Source organism: Balaenoptera acutorostrata, chromosome 13 (assembly GCF_949987535.1).
Source record: "Balaenoptera acutorostrata chromosome 13, mBalAcu1.1, whole genome shotgun sequence".
Lineage (NCBI taxonomy): Eukaryota > Metazoa > Chordata > Mammalia > Artiodactyla > Balaenopteridae > Balaenoptera > Balaenoptera acutorostrata.
This window is the reverse complement of record NC_080076.1, coordinates 42,756,931-42,775,892: the sequence shown is the minus strand read 5'-3', so window position 1 is coordinate 42,775,892 and position 18,962 is coordinate 42,756,931. Positions and strand designations below refer to the sequence as shown.

Here is an 18,962-nt window from a genome sequence, read left to right as displayed (position 1 = left end):
CCCTGCTACTGCGCACGGGCCCCCTCCAGCTGCGACGAGCGGGGGCCACCCTTCGCTGCGGTGCGCGGGCCTCCCACCGTGGTGGCCTCCCCCGCTGCAGAGCACGGGCTCCAGGCGCGCGGGCCCAGCAGTCGTGGCTCACAGGCTCCAGAGCGCAGGCGCACGGGCCTAGTTGCTCCGCGGCATGCGGGATCCCCCCAGACCAGGGATCGAACCTGTGTCACCTGCACCGGCGGGCGGATTCTCAATCACTGCGCCACCAGGGAAGTCCCGGAACTTTCTTTTTTTTTTTTTAATGTTCATAATGACTTTATTTATAATAGCCCCAAATTGTAAACAACCCAAATGTCCATCAACAGGTAAATGAATAAACAAACTCAATATATACATACAATGGAACACTACTCAGCAATGAAAAGGTGTGAACTACTGATACACAGTGCAACATGGATCTCACAGTTTTATGAAAGAAGCCATACAAATGTATATACTATGTGATTCTATTTATAGAAAATTCTAGAAAATGCAAACTAATCTATAGTAACTTTCATTCATTGCTGTTGGGAATGCAAAATGGTGCAGCGACTTTGCAAGACAGTTTGGCAGTTTCTTATGAAATTGAATATGCTCTTACCATGCAACCCATCAGTCATGCTGTTTGGTATTTACCCAAATGAATGAAAACTTATAAAAACCTGCACATGGATATTTATAGCAGCTTTATTCATAATTGCCAAAACTTGATGGCAACCAAGATGTCTTTCAGTAGGTGAGTGGTACATTCAGACAGTGCAGTATTATTCACCGCTAAAAAGAAGTGAGCTCTCAAGCCATGAAAAGGCATGGAGGCACTTTAAATGTGCATTACTGAAAGAAGCCAGTCTATGGTTCCAATTATGTGACATTCTGGAAAAGGTAAAACTATGGAGACATTAAAAGAAATCAGTGGTTGCCAGGAATGGTGGGAGGGAGGGATGAATCAGCAGAGCACAGAGGATTTTTAGGGCACTGAAGCTATTCTGTATGGTACTACGGTGGTGGATACATGGCACTGTACATTTGTCACAGCCTGCACAATGTATAACACCAAGAGTGAACCTAATGTAAACTATGGAACCTGGGTGATAATGTATCATTGTAGGTTCACCAATTTTAACATGTACCAGCCGGTTGGGGAGATTGGGGGGAGCAGTGGAGGACAGGGGGGTATGTGGGAAAACTCTGTACTTTCCACTCAATTTTGCAGTGAACCTAAAGCTGCTCTAAAAAATAAAGTTTATTAATTAAAAAAAGGAAACCAATTACACCAAACTCTAGCTATCAAAGCATTTTAAGCAAAACAAACCTTTTCTGTTACCTTTTCTGTGGCCAATGTGTGCCCCTCCAGCGAAAAGTTGGGGGAAATAGTGTCATGAAATGGTCAGAAGAAGTATATTAACAATCATAGCTGAAAGGAAGAGTCGTGCAGTCAGGCAGGACTTCCAGATTATCCAAATACTTTTTGTATACTTTTTTTTCCAAGGCTTTGTCCAAAGCTTTTAGGGATAGAGACTATCAGGTGAGGACTTTTCTTCTTTTTTTAAAAAATTAATTAATTTATTTATTTTTGGCTTCGTTGGGTCTTCGTTGCTGCGCGCAGGCTTTCTCTAGTTGCGGCAAGCGGGAGCTACTCTTCATTGCGGTGCGCGGGCTTCTCATTGTGTTGGTTTCTCTTGTTGCGGAGCATGGGCTCTAGGCACGTGGGCTTCTGTAGCTGTGGCATGTGGGCTCAGTAGTTGTGGCTCTCGGGCTCTAGAGCGCAGATTCAGTAGTTGTGGCACACGGGCTTAGCTGCCCTGCAGCATGTGGGATCTTCCCGGACCAGGGCTAGAACCCATGTCCCCTGCATTGGCAGGTGGATTCTTAACCACTGCGCTACCAGGGAAGTCCCAAGGATTTTTTTTCTAATGAAGTGTATTTGTAACCTGTTTCTAAAGTGAATTTCCTTTTCTCTAAAGCTGATAAAAAATATTCCCAACTCACTTTCTTTTTTTTTTTTTTTTTTTTTTTTGCGTGGGCCGCGTGGCTCATGGGATCTTAGTTCCCCATCCAGGGATTGAACCCAGGCCCTTGGCAGTCAGAGCATGGAGTCCTAACCACTGGACCACCAGGGAATTCCCCAACTTACCTTCTAAGTGAGACACTAAATTACATGAGAGATTAGGAATCTCAGAACCTGAAGAACATTTGAGTCAAGTTGAGGGAGACAAAAAATGATACTGCACGAACAATATATGAGATTTAACCATATTATAGCAAATATGTAGAACAGAGAGAAAGGGAAGAGAAAGGGCTTAGCCAGAGCAGGACTTTTACAAGCCCTGGAGTTCTGTCAGGGATCCAGAGCTTGAATGGATGTCTGTCATCTTTCTGAGTTAATTTTTTCCTTGTAGGTAAATAAACTTTGTTTGTTTGTTTTTTCTAGTTGGGGAATGGCAGTCAATGTGTATTCTACCTCGATAACCCAAGAGACTATGAGCAGACATGACATCATTGCCTGGGTTAATGACATAGTATCTTTAAACTACACGAAAGTGGAACAGCTTTGTTCAGGTAAGAGATTCGTTTAAGTATTTACGTAAACGTTTACTCTCTATCGTGTGGAATGTGATTTTATGAACCACAGATGATGTATTTTGGATAGGAAAAAATATATGTATCCGTATTGATATATAATTAAAGGGGGAAAGCTCAGAAATAATTGAAGAACGTATGGGGGAAAATGATGGCCACCTAAGAGCCTCGAGCCTCCACGACACATGTTACGAATGGTCTCGCTTAAGCTCTGTAACTGGTCTCCCAGCCTCTTCTCTATCACCCCCTATCAGCCACCACATGTCTCCTCCTAATATGCAGATTGGGTCCTGCAACACCTCTCCTTAAAAACCTTCCAGGCTCCACACTGTCCTTCCTACAGGATAAAATCCACTCCTTGATGTGGCTGATAAGGTCCTTTCTGTTCTGGCTGCAGCGCATCTCCTTGGTGTCATTATCTACATCTCTCTCCCCTGTGCCTCAGTCCCACAAAATACTCTTTGTTCCCTAAAGACTCCTTCCCTTTTGCGTCCCACAGCTTTTTTTCAGGCTCCCTTTGCCCTTCTTTTCATTTGCAGTAAAATCTCGTTCACACTTTAAAATCCAACTCGGTTGTCACCCCCCCGAAGGGTCCCCCAGATCTCCCAGGCTCCACAGTGTTCATGGAGCTCTGTGCCCACCCTTGCAGAAGAATGCATGCCACGCTGTGTTAGAAGGTCCAGCTGTTACTCCCCTGAAGGTACCCAGAGCCCTTGAGGACGGGACTGTGTTTCATCCTTTGTCATGTGTCTGAGGTGGCACCCTGCCCGCCTGCTATAAAGTAGGTCTGCAGGGAATGCGTATTGAGCTAAACTTGGTTTAAAAAAGAAAAGATTTGACTTTAATGATAAAGTAGGGGCTTGTTAAAGAACATGTCACTAGTAAAGTAATTCATTCTTAGGTTAGAGTATTTATCAAAGAAATAGTCTTCCTTTGGGAACAGGAAGTATTTTCTTCTTGTGAACTAACAGGTAAGAGATTTCCTCTCTGCCTCTGGCTCTGACCGGAAATGGTGTTACTAGAAAATATTACTGAAATGTATTCGTGTGAAATCCCACGAGACATGATAGGTACAAAATAGTCATCAGGTAGAGCTGGCGCAGTGGTGCTGGGGCAGCAGAAAGGCGTTCTGCTGGCTTTCTCAGTGGGTCATGTGTAGAAGGATTTCATGCGGTGCTGTCAGAATTTGGAACGCCTGCACTAGTCACTCTCGGATGTGCCCAAATCCAACCCCCCAGTGAATACACTCTCCCTTCTCCACATCTAGACTGGATTAGAATCGACTAGCAGACAAACTTCCCATCTACTGACACCTCTTCTCCCATCACCGTTTTCTCATGAGCAAGACAGTGAGGGTGGCCAGAACCTAGGCATTGCCTCACCCACCCTTCCTGCGCCCAGGCCTCCAATATGAATACTGTGATTTGCGAGGTCAATAACGGATGCTAACCGGCCGGTTCTTTGCCCTGCAGTACGAGCTAGAGAAAAGCTGACTTAGACTATGATGACGCCCCAGGTATGCGCTGTTGGCCTATTGAAATGACTTCTAAAAATTACTGACAGGAACAGCCCCTGTTGCATGCTTCCCAACTGCAAATCTCCACTCAGTCAAGTTTTATGGTGCCGTTCTTGCTGTGCGTTCTGGAGCTCTCTAATATTTTATTTTTAATTTGCTGGAGGAAAAGCAACCCAGAGTGTTTTCTGTTATTAGCCATCCCTTTTCTGTTAATAGCGAATACCACTTTATATTGTACTTGTGGGTCCGTTTCTCCATAGGGCTTGACACATACTCTTCCCTCAGGAATGGTCACATTGGGATGAATGAAAATCAGTTGGAAACTGCTGTGGGGCAAAGACAAAACTGTGTATCTTTCCCATAAAGTGGCTGTATGTACCTGTGGATAAGGGTCATGGGGTTGGTTATCAAAGAAAAAGAGACACAGGGAGGAAGGAGATAAGAAAAAGAGTCATAGAGAAAATTGCCAGTCATGGCTCTAAAGTGTTGAAGGAGCCCGTGAGGAGCTTCCTATGTAATGCACTTGGGGAGTTTTTGCTGACAAATGAAATGAGAAGCAAATTCGAATTTTTAGATCCAGTAGTAATAAATGCTGGAGTGTATGTGTGCATATATATGTGTGTGTATGTGTGTGTACCTATTATTTATATAAATATGTATAATTTCTTTGCATATCTTTCAAATTTCATATAAGGCAAATTCAACAAAAATTTTGGTAGCATCTGTGAAGAGTTCTTGTACAGTTTCCTTAAAGAAAGCATTGGTGTGCATTTTATAGTCGTATGTAGCTATGTTGCTATCCAGTGTGGCTTGATGAAACCTGTAGAAACCATTTTGATCATGAGAATAGATAATTTCCGTTAGGATAACTCACTAGTTACCTAAGGTTACAAGGTTGGTGGTTCAGAAGAATATTTAAATATATATTTATTTAAATTATATTTAAAGTTTCCTTTCTTTATTGAAATACGTTTTTTTGTTTGTTTGTCTTGGTTTTTTGTTTTTTGGGTATTCTTTTGTTTGTTTTTTTTTTGGCTCAGAAAAACATGTTAATGTCCACAGTAGAGAGACATGTCTTTTATTTTAGGCAGTAGTTTCATCAGAGTGTGAACTGCGGACCATGTGCATTTATAATCTTCTGAGAAGCTGCTTAAGAATGCAGGTTCTTGGGATCCTTCACCTTCTAAATCAGTGTCTCTGGATGTGTGAAGCCTAAAGTCTTCATTCTAACAAGCACCCCAAGTACTTCTGTGCTGCAGCCAAGAGCTTGCAGTGCATTTTAGAGGAACTCCAAACCACTAAAAGTAAAGTTAAAATATCCAAAATTTATCTGGCACGATTTCCTCATTCATAATTTAGTCTGTGACTTTTCTCTTGCCTTCAGCAATAGCATTTAGCAGGAAGTGCTATCTTTTTATTTATTTATGAATTTATTTATTTATACCCTTCTTTGTTCTGGAAGGCATTGAAGGCAGCTAGGACAGTGCTATTAGGATAAGAACAAAACCAAATATTGGTGACCTAAGTGATTTATCCTCAGCATACTTAATGAGTAGTCAGTCAGATTTCTTGGAAAATATCTTTTCCTTTCAGTTTCATTTTAACTTCTTCAGTTTACTGTGTGTGATATCATTTTAGCAGTGTGCTGTGGAAAAACATACACAAAATACCTTCACATATTTAACTGATTTTTTTTCTTGTTCAATAAAATTGTTCCTTACTCTTTTTCCTAAAGGTTTATGTTCCAATCCTAGCAGTCCCCCTTTGGCATTTTTTCCCCCATTTGCATTATTTCCTATTTCTTTTTTTTTAATTTCCAGCTAAGAGATTGCCCTCCAGCTAATATTAAAACTAACATCAGCTTTCTTTAGCTCATAAAGAAGTGACATACTGCTTCACATGTGTGTGCCTTTTTCTGCAGAAATTTCTGCCTTTATATAACATCTCATTTGTTTCCATCTAAGCATTTTAAAAGCTTTTTAAAGGAGAGACGGTATGAGGTTTAACACTTAGAAACACGTTGCAGTAAGTTGCAAAAGAATGAAAATGACTCACTCTTTTCTCCTCTTAATATTATCCCAAGGATGTAACCTTATGAAATTGTCTTTGGACATGAAATCTGGGTCATACAGTCATATGCATATTTAGTTTGCATTCATTTCTTGTGAACAGCAACCTTTACGTTTCAAGTGAAAAGCTGGACTGTATAAATGAACAGGCTGTCAATGGGTATGATACTGCCTATAATAATATGACAGTGTACGGCTCATCTACATTTGATTTGACAATGAATATTTGTGGATTTCCCACGTTGGGATGGGGGATTGAACCACATGAAATACCAGATTTGTTTGGCTTAAGAATATTTTATGTTTTTAGTTCAATTGCCTAATAAAATGTTTAGGGCTTTTTGTGGGGTGACACATTTTGGTTTTACTTTAGTACCGGCTCAAACCAGTTTACTAGATATTTTATAAGGGATTCAAGAGAGAGAATGGACATATAGTTAAGAGAAAAAAATGAAAATTTTTAAATAAAAAATTTTTTTCAAAGAGAGAGAGAATGGGCAGTATGGTGCTAAGAATCCCTATAAATCCGCTTTAGTGACTCGAGGTACCATATTGGAGATGACAGAAAAGGTAGTGAACTATCTGGGGCAGAAGAGTGAAAAGAAATGAGGCAGGGAGTTGGTTGGGAGTGGAAGGAATGTATCTTTCCTTTGCCTCTTCACCCCCCATCCTCTGCTCTAACATACAAATTTCCTTTGAAACTTTTTTCTGACATCCATTTTTCTGTGTCCCAGTCCTCTCCCCTCACCTGGGATGCAGGCAGCAGAGCCATTGGTCCACTGCTGGGTTGCTGCCAGTGCTTGGCCAGCGGGCACCTAACGAGCGACTCTCCCATGCATGGGAGAGAGAGGCTACAGAGGCAGCCTGCCCTTCTCTCTGTGCCACCTTCCTTTCCTCCTCCCCGCTCTGTCCACAGCACAAGCAAGCCACTGATGCTCAGATGCCAGTACTGTCACTAGGCTAGTTATAACAGCTCAGTGATTTTCATGAGCATTTTAGTATTTGAATAAAATTTGGTTTGGCTGAAACCATTTTTTTTAGAATGGAAAATTTTTGATCTTTTCTTGACAAGCATTTAAAAAAAGACAGAGGAACTTGCCTGGTGGTCCAGTGGGTAAGACTCTGTGCTCCCAACGTAGGGGGCCCGGGTTCGATCCCTGGTCAGGGGACTAGATCCCGCATGCGTGCTGCAACTAAGAGTCCGCGTGCTGCAACTAAGACCTGGCACAGCCAAAATAAATTAAATAAATAAATAAATAAATTTTTTTAAAAAAGAAAAATGATCAGGATTCGATTCAGCTTCATTTCGTGCTTCTCCACATTGTTTCAAGCTTTGTCTTGGATCAAGTTTTTGGTGTTTTCTTCCTCCAGGAAAGTTCCTGAATCCAGCTGGTCATATCAGAGTCAAAAATGACAATTCTCAGTCCTTCATGGCTCCCAGAAGGGGCTAGGCTTTACAGTAACACCGCAGGATTCAGAGGTGTGGTTGTCAGCCGTGCCTGGGCCCTGTAGGACAGGTGCTTTGAGCCCAGCAGAGCGTTCTTTGTGACGTTTTTGGCTGCAGTCTGTGCCTGTGAAATAGGTTGATCTCACCCTAGTATGAGGTCCCCTGTACCTTCTTCCTCCTGTCTGCAGAGACCTCTGTCAGGAGGACAGGTTAGTGATGAAATCAGCTCAGAGTCTAAATTTAGTAGACCTTCTCAAGAGAGTTGGCTCTCTTGAACTGAAACCAAGTAAGGATATTTTGTCGATGTCTGGTAGCTCCACAGCTTACTTAGCTTTCTAAAATCATAGACTGTTATTTGCTTTCAGAACGTTAAGTCATCTTGGCTTGTGTTACTGTTGTTACAGATGTAATTGTACTATAGTGGAATATTATTCATATTGGTGATGTATTATGTAGAGAGATGGGGTTTTAGGGGTTTTGCTGACAGGTTTTCTCTGATTTTATTTTGCTGAAGTTAATTTTAAAATCCGTTTGCTTGGTCTCAGCAAACCAACTAATTGGCGAGCGGGGCAGGGGGGTGGGCAAAAAGTGAGTTGGAAAATGGGGGGGAGGGAGGTCCAACATGGGGTTCAGTTGTTGCAGTGGATAATACACTCCTGTGTCTCTGCTAATGTACCAGTTGAAAGGGAGTTTATTTTTTGAGCAGAATATGGGATACAGTAGTATATTTTTCCTTCTAAACATGTTTGTTTATAGATATTTGCTACTTTGTTACCAAAAATAAACATAAATCGGTGTTTTTGTTGTGGTTTTTCTGTTTACTGCATTTTGTAATGCTAAATACCATAGTGGAAAAAAGTGTATGCATTCACCTCCATTTATCCAACTGCCCCTATAAATTTTGTTTTTTTACATAGATGATATATGTATCGATATATATACACACGCACGTATATGTATTGATACTGAAAGCAGTCAGCCATCTCTTCATCTGTCTCATTACTGTATTAAGTTCTGACAATCAATTTACTTTTATTTACACGTTTTGAGCCCTTCTTTGGCCTAGGCCCTGGGGATCTGGATTAATAAGATGGGGTCGTGGTCCTCTAAGAGTTCAGTACGGCAGGGCACTGTCCTGCAGAAAACTAGAAAGCACGCTGTGGCCAGTGCTGTTTTGGAAGAGCTTTGAGCTTACAAAGGAGAGGTGGGGAACACAGCGAGTCTGCGGAGAAACACCTTCCTTCAGATTCTTTGGGAGTTAGTGGGTGCTGCCTTCGAATGGCTGAAGAATGGCCAAAGTTTGTGAAACACCTCAGAAATCCTCCTCTTGAGTCACATGGGGTGACCAGGACGCAGGATAATGTGTGTTTTATTAGGTCCAGCCCTTAAATACATGAAGTATGTTGTTTCTCTAAGAGAAATGTAGAGTTTTTCTGGATGATATCATATGAGTATGTGAAAATTGTTTTTACTCTATTTCTTTGAAGAAACTGTGCATACATCTGGGATTTTCCCAGGAAACCATGGAATTGCTCAGTTCTTTGGAAGAAATGCAACAAATATTTTCAGTTCCGTAAAACCAGTCCTCAGTGATACAATAACTGGGCAGGCCTCTAACTGAATAGGTGTCGGGCAGCTACGTTAGTATTTTCCAGAGGGACAGACCTACAGATGTGTCGTTTCTTTTCTTACCCATTTCTACTGGAATCCCTCCTAAGTAGGGATGAACACCATAAACTAGGGGAAGTAAAACAGGGAAAACAGATCACCTGGAATGAAGACTGGCAGTTTATATACTAACAAAAAATCAAGGAACATGTAATCACTATGAACTTAATATTGTGTCTTAAAAGGAACAAAGCAAATTGGTGACATGTTATTAGAAATTTTAACTAATGATTGCCTTTGAGAATTCTCAATAAAGTCAAAAAATTTAATAATTGCAGGAATTTGTACAAGGCAGTACCCTTAATTAAATCCTAGACTTTCATCTTTTACTGTTTTCCCTTATCTGGGAAAATTCCCAGATGACATAGATGAATCCTGTTTTCAGGGTTCTTAGTAAGTATATCACTAATTTGCAAAATCTTTAACATGCAATCTCCCCTTGGGTTCAGATACTTTTTCTTCTAATCTACTATAGTAAGACTCTGCCAGGTTTCACCTGCTCCAAAACCATGAATGGGTCCGTGGTTGTGAGTTTGGAAATGAAAATTGTTGTACTGGGGGCAGGTCATCAAAAGAAGTGTAGGGTGTGTCCAGGTGATGAAGGTGATACTGATGAGAGTATAGGGCTTAGACCAAGGAATGAACCTCCAAATCCCCAACATTGACTCCGTTAGTGTTATGCCTGGAGCCCTGACTCAACGGCCCCAGAAATATTGGTGAAGGGTGTGGGAATCATAGGGCTGGAGCCCAAGAACATGTTGGGTTTTGTGATTCATGATTCTAATTTCAGAAACTTTTAGAACTCCTTCTCTTCTGATTTTGTCTTTGCTTTATGATAAGATGCTTAGCATATGATGATACATTTATTTTGAAATCATTCACCAAGATCTTTAAAAACAAGTATCTTAAGGAAAAAGAAAGGTATGTTCCAACACATTGTAAGTTATTTTGATTTTCCTAAAGATGTTAATTACTTTATGTGATGGATATATTCTTTATGAAACATTATTTTGTATTTATATTGCTATTTTTTTGCTTTCCCTTTTCTCCTCTTCAGTTTAAATCATCTAAAGACTTTAACAGGAAGAGTAGAAAATTGGTAGAAAATAGTCATTTCCTTTTATAAATGAATTTGTGATTACTTAAGCACCTCATATGTTTATTTGGGGAAAGACTTAAGGACTGGAGAAGCCCTCAAATGTTTTTCAGTAGATAAACTGGAGGATCTTAGGAATGTGTTCATCCCCTTTCTTTGCTAGCAGGAGAGGCCAAGGACCTCATTTTGTTCTTTGGTTCTTTGCCCTTTGAATCTCAAACATGCATTTTGGAGATTCATATTTCATAGCTGAAACAATCCCATTCCATCCTCTTCATTTTTATAGCTCCAATTATTTTAACCAGCCACATAATACATGGTTTTGTACATTAGGGGTAAAATGATGTCATAGGGCCTCAACTTTTATGTATCGTCCTTTAGCATTTTCATTGTGCTTTTATGTGTATTATTTATTTTAATTCTTACAACAACTGTGTGCAGAAGAAAAATAGAACTTTTTTATTCCTATTTTATATAAGAGGATAAAAGCCCAGAGAAGCCAAGTGTTCACGGCTGATGCTAGCTGGGGCCTCCCTGGATCACAGCCTTACGCTCTCCTTGCTCGTATGTGCAGCCGCTGTAGATGTGGAAGAGGGGTGTGTGCGTGTGCACGTTTTTGATTTTTTTCCATATCCATTTATCAGGAGCCCACTGAACATCTCTAGGAACAGAGGAGTTAGAAGTCCACATCCCCACCCTTTAAATTACTAATTGAGGTAATGAGACACATCTGGTAATTCTGCTGATTGCACACTGTGACCTAGTATCGTCATCAAGAACTTTCCTACCAAAGGTAGCCGAGATGCTAGTAGAAACATACAGGCATTTGCTCCCGATTTTATCAAATTCTTTTTTACTCTACCTGCTGAGAGTGGGTGGGGAAAGAGGCTCCCCTTCTCTCTGTCTGTTCTTCTTGCTTCCTCTCCTGCTCTAAACTCTCTTGTCCTCCAAGCAAGATGAGGGGGCTCCGAAATGTTGCCACCTGCAGCGATTCGGTTCTCTCAGGATAATCCCTGGTCAGTGGAACAGTAACCAAAATAATGGCTCCTTAGAGACACACGTGCACATTTGAAGCCCAAGAATGTGGCCCTTTCCTCACGCTGAACCCAGGCTTATTTTAATAAGCTTGGACCTTAGAGGACAATTAACATCCTCATTTCTTCAATATCTATGCTACTGAGAAAAAAGAACATCTTCTAGAATAATGTTGTTATCAGCTTGGTCCCCCAAAGGATTTATGACTCAAGGAATCACTGTTTCCCACGTATTTCATTCTGTTCAGTGAACCTGGATTGCTGTAGCTGTGCTGAGCACCTCTGGCAGTACTTCTCCAACTCCTTTCATATGACAAGTTGATGTTTTCTCAGTCTTGTACCAAGGGACATGCTGGTGCAACATTTCAGAATAGTCATCCGTCTCCCATCCAGTTCTGTCCCCTTATTACAGTATCTGTTTGCCATAGAGGAAATTCTAGAGCTGCCAGTGGTTTATAGTCATAGTGGACACTGTGCCAGCCCAGTAGAGAGATGAATTGTACCCCATCCCCAGTCTTGAAGAGTTACCCAGCAGTCAGCTAAGAGAGATCGCTAATTAAAATGCAAGTCCAACCTACTGCTGGGCTTCTGTAGCCATTTTAGTGAAACAGTTAATTCTGCACTGGGGACAGAAAAGCTCCACAGAGGAGTTGATGTTTGGGCTAAACTTAACAAATGAGAAATTTCTGTTCAAATGTAAAAGGTGGCAAAATGACATTTTAGGCAGAAAACGTTTGATCAAGGCAGAGAGAAGGTGCAGCATTTTATGCACGTACATGCACACATGAGACTCTGAAACCTAAGTTAAGATTCAAGGCAGCAGAAGAAGGGGCAGTGAAGTGGCAGGTAATAAATGCCGTAGTATTCGAAGAAAGGGGAGGTTATGTCAGCCTAGAAAAGCTTCTTGGGTCTTTGGCCAAACGGCCATGCAGATTTAGTGGATGGTCAATAAATATTTATGAAATGGAGTTTAATTGAAATGCTCACCTAACTATGTTTTTCATACGGATAAGATTCAGGCTGAGAAGAGAAAGTTGGGGATTTCAAGTAAAGGTACTATTTAGATATTTTTTTGATGTTCTAACATATTGCTTTATGTATTCCTGAAGTCAGCAGATATTTATTGAGTGCCTACAGTGTGTCAGAAGGTGGGCTGGGATCTGGGGATACAGCTAGGTACGAAAAGCAATACAGATTATACCTAGTTAGGACCCATTCCTTTACTACCAAAGTTCTCCCTTGACATATTTGTATCCAGAGCATTCAAGATCCTTTTTCTCAGCTTTCCCCAGTGCAAAGCAAAGGCGGAGCAAGGTCCCTGGACAAAAAGTAGTGGTCCTCCAGCCTGTCGCACCATCAGATGGCCTTATCACACGAATGGGCAGTCTGTGCTCTGAATATCTGAAACAGTAGTAGGCTGTCCAGTTTCTACACACCTGAGATGAGGAAGCCAAGCATCTTCGAGTACTACTGTTCTTCAAAAGGAAATCTTTTTTCTAACCTATTTTTTCCCAAATTGTGTTTTAAATTTACAGTTTATCAGCCATGTAGACACTATTAAAAAAGGAGTGTCAGAAGTCACTGTCAAATGTTTGGGCATGTTAGAATTACATACCTGGAAACAGAAGAATTGAATTGCTTGGCACCTCTTAAAATAACCGTCACTCTGCAGATTGGATTTTTTCCACCCTGTAACCATTACATAATTCAGGCCGATTGCAAGTTACCTCTCTTTATTCGTCCCCTCCCTTGCAAGAGTTTGTTCTTATCCAAGTATTAACACTCATAAGCTCTTATGACCAAATTATTTGACAATAAGAAGCATGTAAATGTGAAACTCATGACAGCACAATTTCCTGCAGTTTCTCTTAACATCCTCCATAAGGAGGATCATTTCTCCACTGTGATTTCTTTTAGATTACATTTGTATGAGAATTCATGGTGTATGGCAATTTTAAAATTACACATAATTGTGTTTAAATTCAGTGTTTTAAAAAAACTCCTTTCGTGCCTTTTTTGTTCTCTTTTTTTTAACTAAAGTTAAATTCCAGTCTTTCTATTTATTCTGTGATCATGTGATTGAATCTCAGAAGTAAATACTTCTACAGTCCTCATACTAATTTGGGCTCCTTCTAATACTAGAGTTGTGCTTAGAAAAGCAAAGTGTTCTGGGGTTAACCTGCAAAATATACAGAAAGCAGTTTATTATAGAAAAATACTGTCTTAGGTATCACAGTCTGCATGAATGTTACGTGGTAGTTCCTCTGTAATTGCTGGGGGCTTCCTTTGGTACCATCCCTGGCCTTTTGGGCTTTCTGTGACCTCTAGGCCTCTTCTCAGGGAGCTGTGGGGAAGAGTGCTCACCTCTGGAAAATAGGGGATGGTATTGGTATTGGTACTGGTATTGGTGAGAGCCGGTAGACTGGATGTGATGGGGAGTGGCAGTAGGGAAGAAACCCTCACCTGCAAGCCTCGGAAAGCAGGTGAAATGGCTTTGATCTGGGAAGAACCCTGCAGCTCCCAGTCCCAGAGACAGTGACTTTAGCCGTTAAAAAGCAACCTGAGCGAGTGGTCCATAGTGTAGAAATGGACTGCGGGTTTATGCTGGTCTGTTCACACCACTGCATCTTCCACTATACTAAAAGCCTCTTCATCAGCTATGATACCCAGAGTTCACATAGTGGCCTGCATATAGAACTGTTGATAGAATGATATGAGCAATGATTCAGTAGAAATTCCCTGAGAAATTGGGAGAAGTTTATAACCTTTAGGGATTTTAAAAAAAATTTTATTGAAGTATAGTTGACTTACAGTGTTCTGTTAATTTCTGCTGTACAATGAAGTGATTCAGTTATATATATTCTTTTTCATATTCTTTTCCATTATGGTTTATCACAGGATGTTGAATATAGTTCCCTTTGCTATACAGTAGGACCTTGTTTATCCATCCTATATATAATAGTTTGCCTCTGCTAATCCCAAACTCCCAATCCTTCCTTCCCCCTTGGCAGCCACAAGTCTGTTCTCTATGTCTGTGAGTCTGTTTCTGTTTCATTAATAAGTTCATTTGTGTCCTATTTTAGATTCCACATATAGGTGATATCATATGATATTTATCTTTGTGACTTACTTCCCTTAGTATGATAATCTCTAGGTCCATCCATGTTACTGCAAATGGCATTATTTCATTCTTTTTTATGGCTGAGTAATATTCCAGTGTGTGTGTGTGTGTGTGTGTGTGTGTGTGTGTGTGTATACCACATTTTCTTTATCCATTCATCTGTTGATGGGCAGCTTTAGTTTACTTATCCATAATCTCATTTGCCCCTAAAATAGATACGTTCTTACAATTGGAGCTTAAAAATGGCACAATTTAGGGACTCTTCTCTAAAGATATTTGTGCCAAGAAATAAACGTTGGTTCTCCACTACCTACCAAATTAAATTAAGCTGCTGCTTTTAAAGCCTTGAACAGTCAGACTGCAAAACCATCTTTCTAGCATCTACCCCCATGACTCCCCTATCCATAGCCTGCATTTGCCCAAACTCATCTTTCATCAGATGTTGTAATTCCCCATTTTTGCTTGGAATGCCTCCTTTGAGGACCATCTCCAATGCCACCTTCCAGCCCATTCTCTCAACAAACTGTGTGCTCCCTCTTAAAGTCTTAAGGTCATTGAGTACCTGTAACCTCAACATTAGAGGTCAAGGTCCTTGAGGACTGGAAATGACCATGCAAGTTTGACTTGACTTCATTTGTTAGTATTGATTACTCTTTTGGGGAGTTTATTGGGCAGAATTTTTGAACTAACTCCTTTAGTATTTCTGTGTCTCATAGGTTAACAGAGTTGTTTTGTACTTTTGCTAGTTTTTCCATGTGTGTTTCTCTGGTCTCTCAAAACTAAATTCCTTGGTCCTTTAAGAGTAAAATCGTACTCCTCAATAAGTAGTTGTTGGTTTATTGGTTTTTCATTGATTAATAAACAAAGTGATATCCCTCTGTGCCACCTACAGATGGGCGTTTCTTTAGCCTATAACCACAGAAATTAGATAGGAAATCTATCTTTTCAGATTCTTACCTTCTCCTCAAGCTTTTCTTAATTTAAATCTTGCATTTTTTACATAGTCACACATGTAATTTCAGTACTTAAAGAAAAAACTTTTTGTCCATTAAAGTAGAGGAGGTAATACAAATAAATGTGTGAAAATACCTGAATGGAAACACAGAGAAACTGTCTATATCCTCTGATACTGCAGCTTTGCAGAACTTTCTATTTTGATGACCCTAATAAGAAAACTGACCCCTTCAGAATGGGTTTCATATGTACCTTTCTTCCTTGTTTTTCATGTGTAATAAAGGCTTTTCGGTGCCTCCTTGTCCTTCTCTATCTGGAATGCCAAATTCTAACTTCAGCTCTATTCTGGGCGTTCAGCCTTTGGTGTGTCTCGCTGCCAGTTTCAGTATCAGACTCCCTGGGAGCCAGTGACATTTTGTCCTGCACACCATTCCTGCCTGCGCTCCAAGTGCCTCTCCCCCTTCCTTCATTCATGATTCCCACGTAGAAGCCAGATCTTATGGTACGAAGCTGCATATGTCAGACAGCTTGTTTTGGTAAAAAAAAAATTTTTTTTTTTTCTGGACAGGTAGAATTTTATTTTATTTTACTTTATTTATTTTATTTTATTTATTTTTTTAACATCTTTATTGGAGTATAATTGCTTTACAATGGTGTGTAAGTTTCTGCTTTATAACAAAGTGAATCAGTTATACATATACATATGTTCCCATATCTCTTCCCTCTTGCATCTCCCTCCCTCCCACCCTCCCTATCCCACCCCTCTAGGTGGTCACAAAGCACAGAGCTGATCTCTCTGTGCTATGTGGCTGCTTCCCACTAGCTATCTATTTTACGTTTGGTAGTGTATATATGTCCATGCCACTCTCTCACTTTGTCCCAGCTTACCTTTCCCCCTCCCCGTATCCTCAAGTCCATTCTCTAGTAGGTCTGTGTCTTTATTCCTGTCCTGCCACTAGGTTCTTCATGACCTTTTTTTTTTTTTTGATGAGCACGTTACCCTAAAGGAAATCACTGGTGTTAGAAACTAGAAGTGAAACCAAGCACCCAGCTCCGGGTCGTCAATTAGCAGCTAAAAAGAAATCTTTCAAACCAATACGATGATTCTTCACCTGCCATTTCTTTCTTGTTTCAATTGACTGAATCTTTGTCTGCATCCATAGGCAGATTTGGAGTTTTATATTTTTCCCTAAGGCATTCAAATGCAAGATGATAAGTTACAGGGTAATTATGATTTCATTGAATAAAACAACTGTAAACAGTCCAGTTAGACTTTAGTGTGCTTTGCATTCCAGTTTTCAACACAGATAGAGTTGCAGTTAATTTCTACGAAAATTATTTTCACAAATAGCACTCTTAAAATACCAGCTCTGTTCTGAGTATTATGTATTTCTATCTGTTACAATCGAATTATTTCTCTAAAATTTACTTTTTTAATAAAAATATTGGTACCTAAATCTTAATCAAGGGCTATTTGGTATGTAGATTTTTACTACATTGAAATTTCCTATTGAAAGATAGAGGAAAACAGTCTTCATTCTTCCATGATTTTTTGATGAAGAAGCACTAAATCAACTCAGTACATTGATCTTAATATCTGATCGATTATCTCTATGGAAGGTGTCACTTTTAACATTGTTCTGCAAGTTTCTTAATAAAAATCTGATTTAAAGGTAACTTTACTTTTTAAAAAGTACTCCTGGGTTTTAAAGGCAGGTTGTGAACAGGGAACATTGGTATCTTTAACTGCAATTTGCTGCAGCCGTATAAGATTCTTAAAAAGGTTTGATATCATATGAATCAGTAAGGCTTGAGGGCATGTATCAGATGAAAGCCCAACCACATGGTTTAACAAGGATTTTTAATATATCTGTTGATACTCTTAAAAATCCGTCTGCCGGCATAATGATTGCTGGCTTATTTCTTTTTCTATAAAAGAAAGGTGATGAAAATGTCCTTTGACAGCTTCCTCTGAGTGTGGAGAAGGGCACGGATAGCATGCTTTCAGCACTCGGCACAAGTCACAGAAGCCTTCTGTGTCTAAGTCTGCGGGAGTTGAAATCTTCCTGCTGGTTCTAACTCCTTTTCCTCTTCAAGGAATTGGTTTGAAAGCTATTTGTCTTTGAGACTCATTTAAAATTTGAATTAAAAGTTTCTGACATAACTCCAAGCAGTGAGAAGAAGTCGGAAACTCAGTTGAGGACAGTGGGAATTCCCGGGAACAAGCTCAGTTGAAACCAGGTTTCTGAACTGCAGATCTTTATTTTTGCATTTGTGACTTGGGGCAGGTGAAGTAGACAGTGTTCTAAGTTCACTTTCACAGAGTTAAATAATACTGTGGTAACTGAAGCTATGAAGCTGCTGTTCATGCCAGGAATGTGAAAGATGCCTATGAAAACAGCACAGAGCTACTACCAATTTCAGCATATTTTTGTTGGATTAGAAAAATGCAGTTGAAGTTTGGGATTTTAAATTCCTTTAAAATGTTAATGTTTCAAAGCATTATTATCTCACAGTTGCCATTAAGCTCTTCAAGCCTTCTGTTTGTGTAGGTAGAGCGATTTCTGCTGATGTGTTGGAAATATGTAACCCTGTGTTTTGCAGCCCCACTTTCCTCGTTAGGGAGCCCTGATTTCCCAAAGGGAAATACTGCCTTCAGCATGAGGTTTGGGCTTTGGTAACATGTGCAGTTCTGCAGTGAGATCAGTTCCAGGAAAGACAGGGCTTAAGGCAAAAACAGAGCTGGAATGATTCTGTGATTATTGTGTAAAAGCAATATTCTAACAGGAAAGATATTTAATAGTCAGCTGCTGAAGATGACAGAAAATATGGTTATGTTGCTGAGTGTATCAATATCAAGAGCTCAAAGAGGAGTACCTGGAAGATATAATCTGGGAAGGGCATGAGTGGGTGCTCCCGGGAGTATCCCTCCAGGTGCAGCTGTGTACTCCTGGCTCCTACAGCAACTGTGGCAGAGGACGGCGATGGCTACAGGCAGGCGCGCTGGCAAAAGTCTTAGTCATATGAGGGTGAAAGACATTGTTGCGTCCTAATTAGCAGAAATATCAAGTACCCCTTAAAAGACAAGTTGGTGATGGACTTTGAATTAGAGAATCATCTAATTTTAGAGCTTAGAGATCTGTCCAGACCAGACGTTTTGCAGCTAGAAATACTGTTGGCTTAGAAGGGTGTGATGACATGTCACAGTCCGTTCAAGATGATTGAGGCTTAGATCCAAGTTCCGACAGTCTGGTTCTCTATCCTTCCCGCCCCCTCCCTGGTCCTCACTGATATTAGTTTGAGAGACTAAGCTTTTAAAAAAGTTGTTTGCCTGTAATGATTTCTGTAATTAAAGGTATAATGGCATAGATGTGTCCAGTGAATAGACGTTGTCGTTCTTTTCTTCTGACCCTTCATCGGTACCAAGTAAGATTGTAGAAAGTA

General features: G+C 40.2%; 1 protein-coding gene across 4 annotated transcripts in view; it reads left to right on the top strand.

The window, feature by feature from the left end:
- Positions 1–18,962, top strand: part of MAPRE2 (microtubule associated protein RP/EB family member 2) — a 176,328-nt gene that overhangs the window by 100,510 nt on the left and 56,856 nt on the right. For 3 of the 4 annotated variants that reach the window (XM_057526951.1, XM_007167071.3, XM_007167070.2), the window contains one exon: positions 2,465–2,592. The exons of the other annotated variant lie outside the window; for it this stretch is intronic. In XM_057526951.1, coding sequence (XP_057382934.1) covers positions 2,472–2,592 — 121 coding nt within the window. In that variant the 5' untranslated portion in view covers positions 2,465–2,471. The remainder of the gene's footprint in view (positions 1–2,464; positions 2,593–18,962) is intronic. 4 annotated transcript variants of the gene reach the window in all.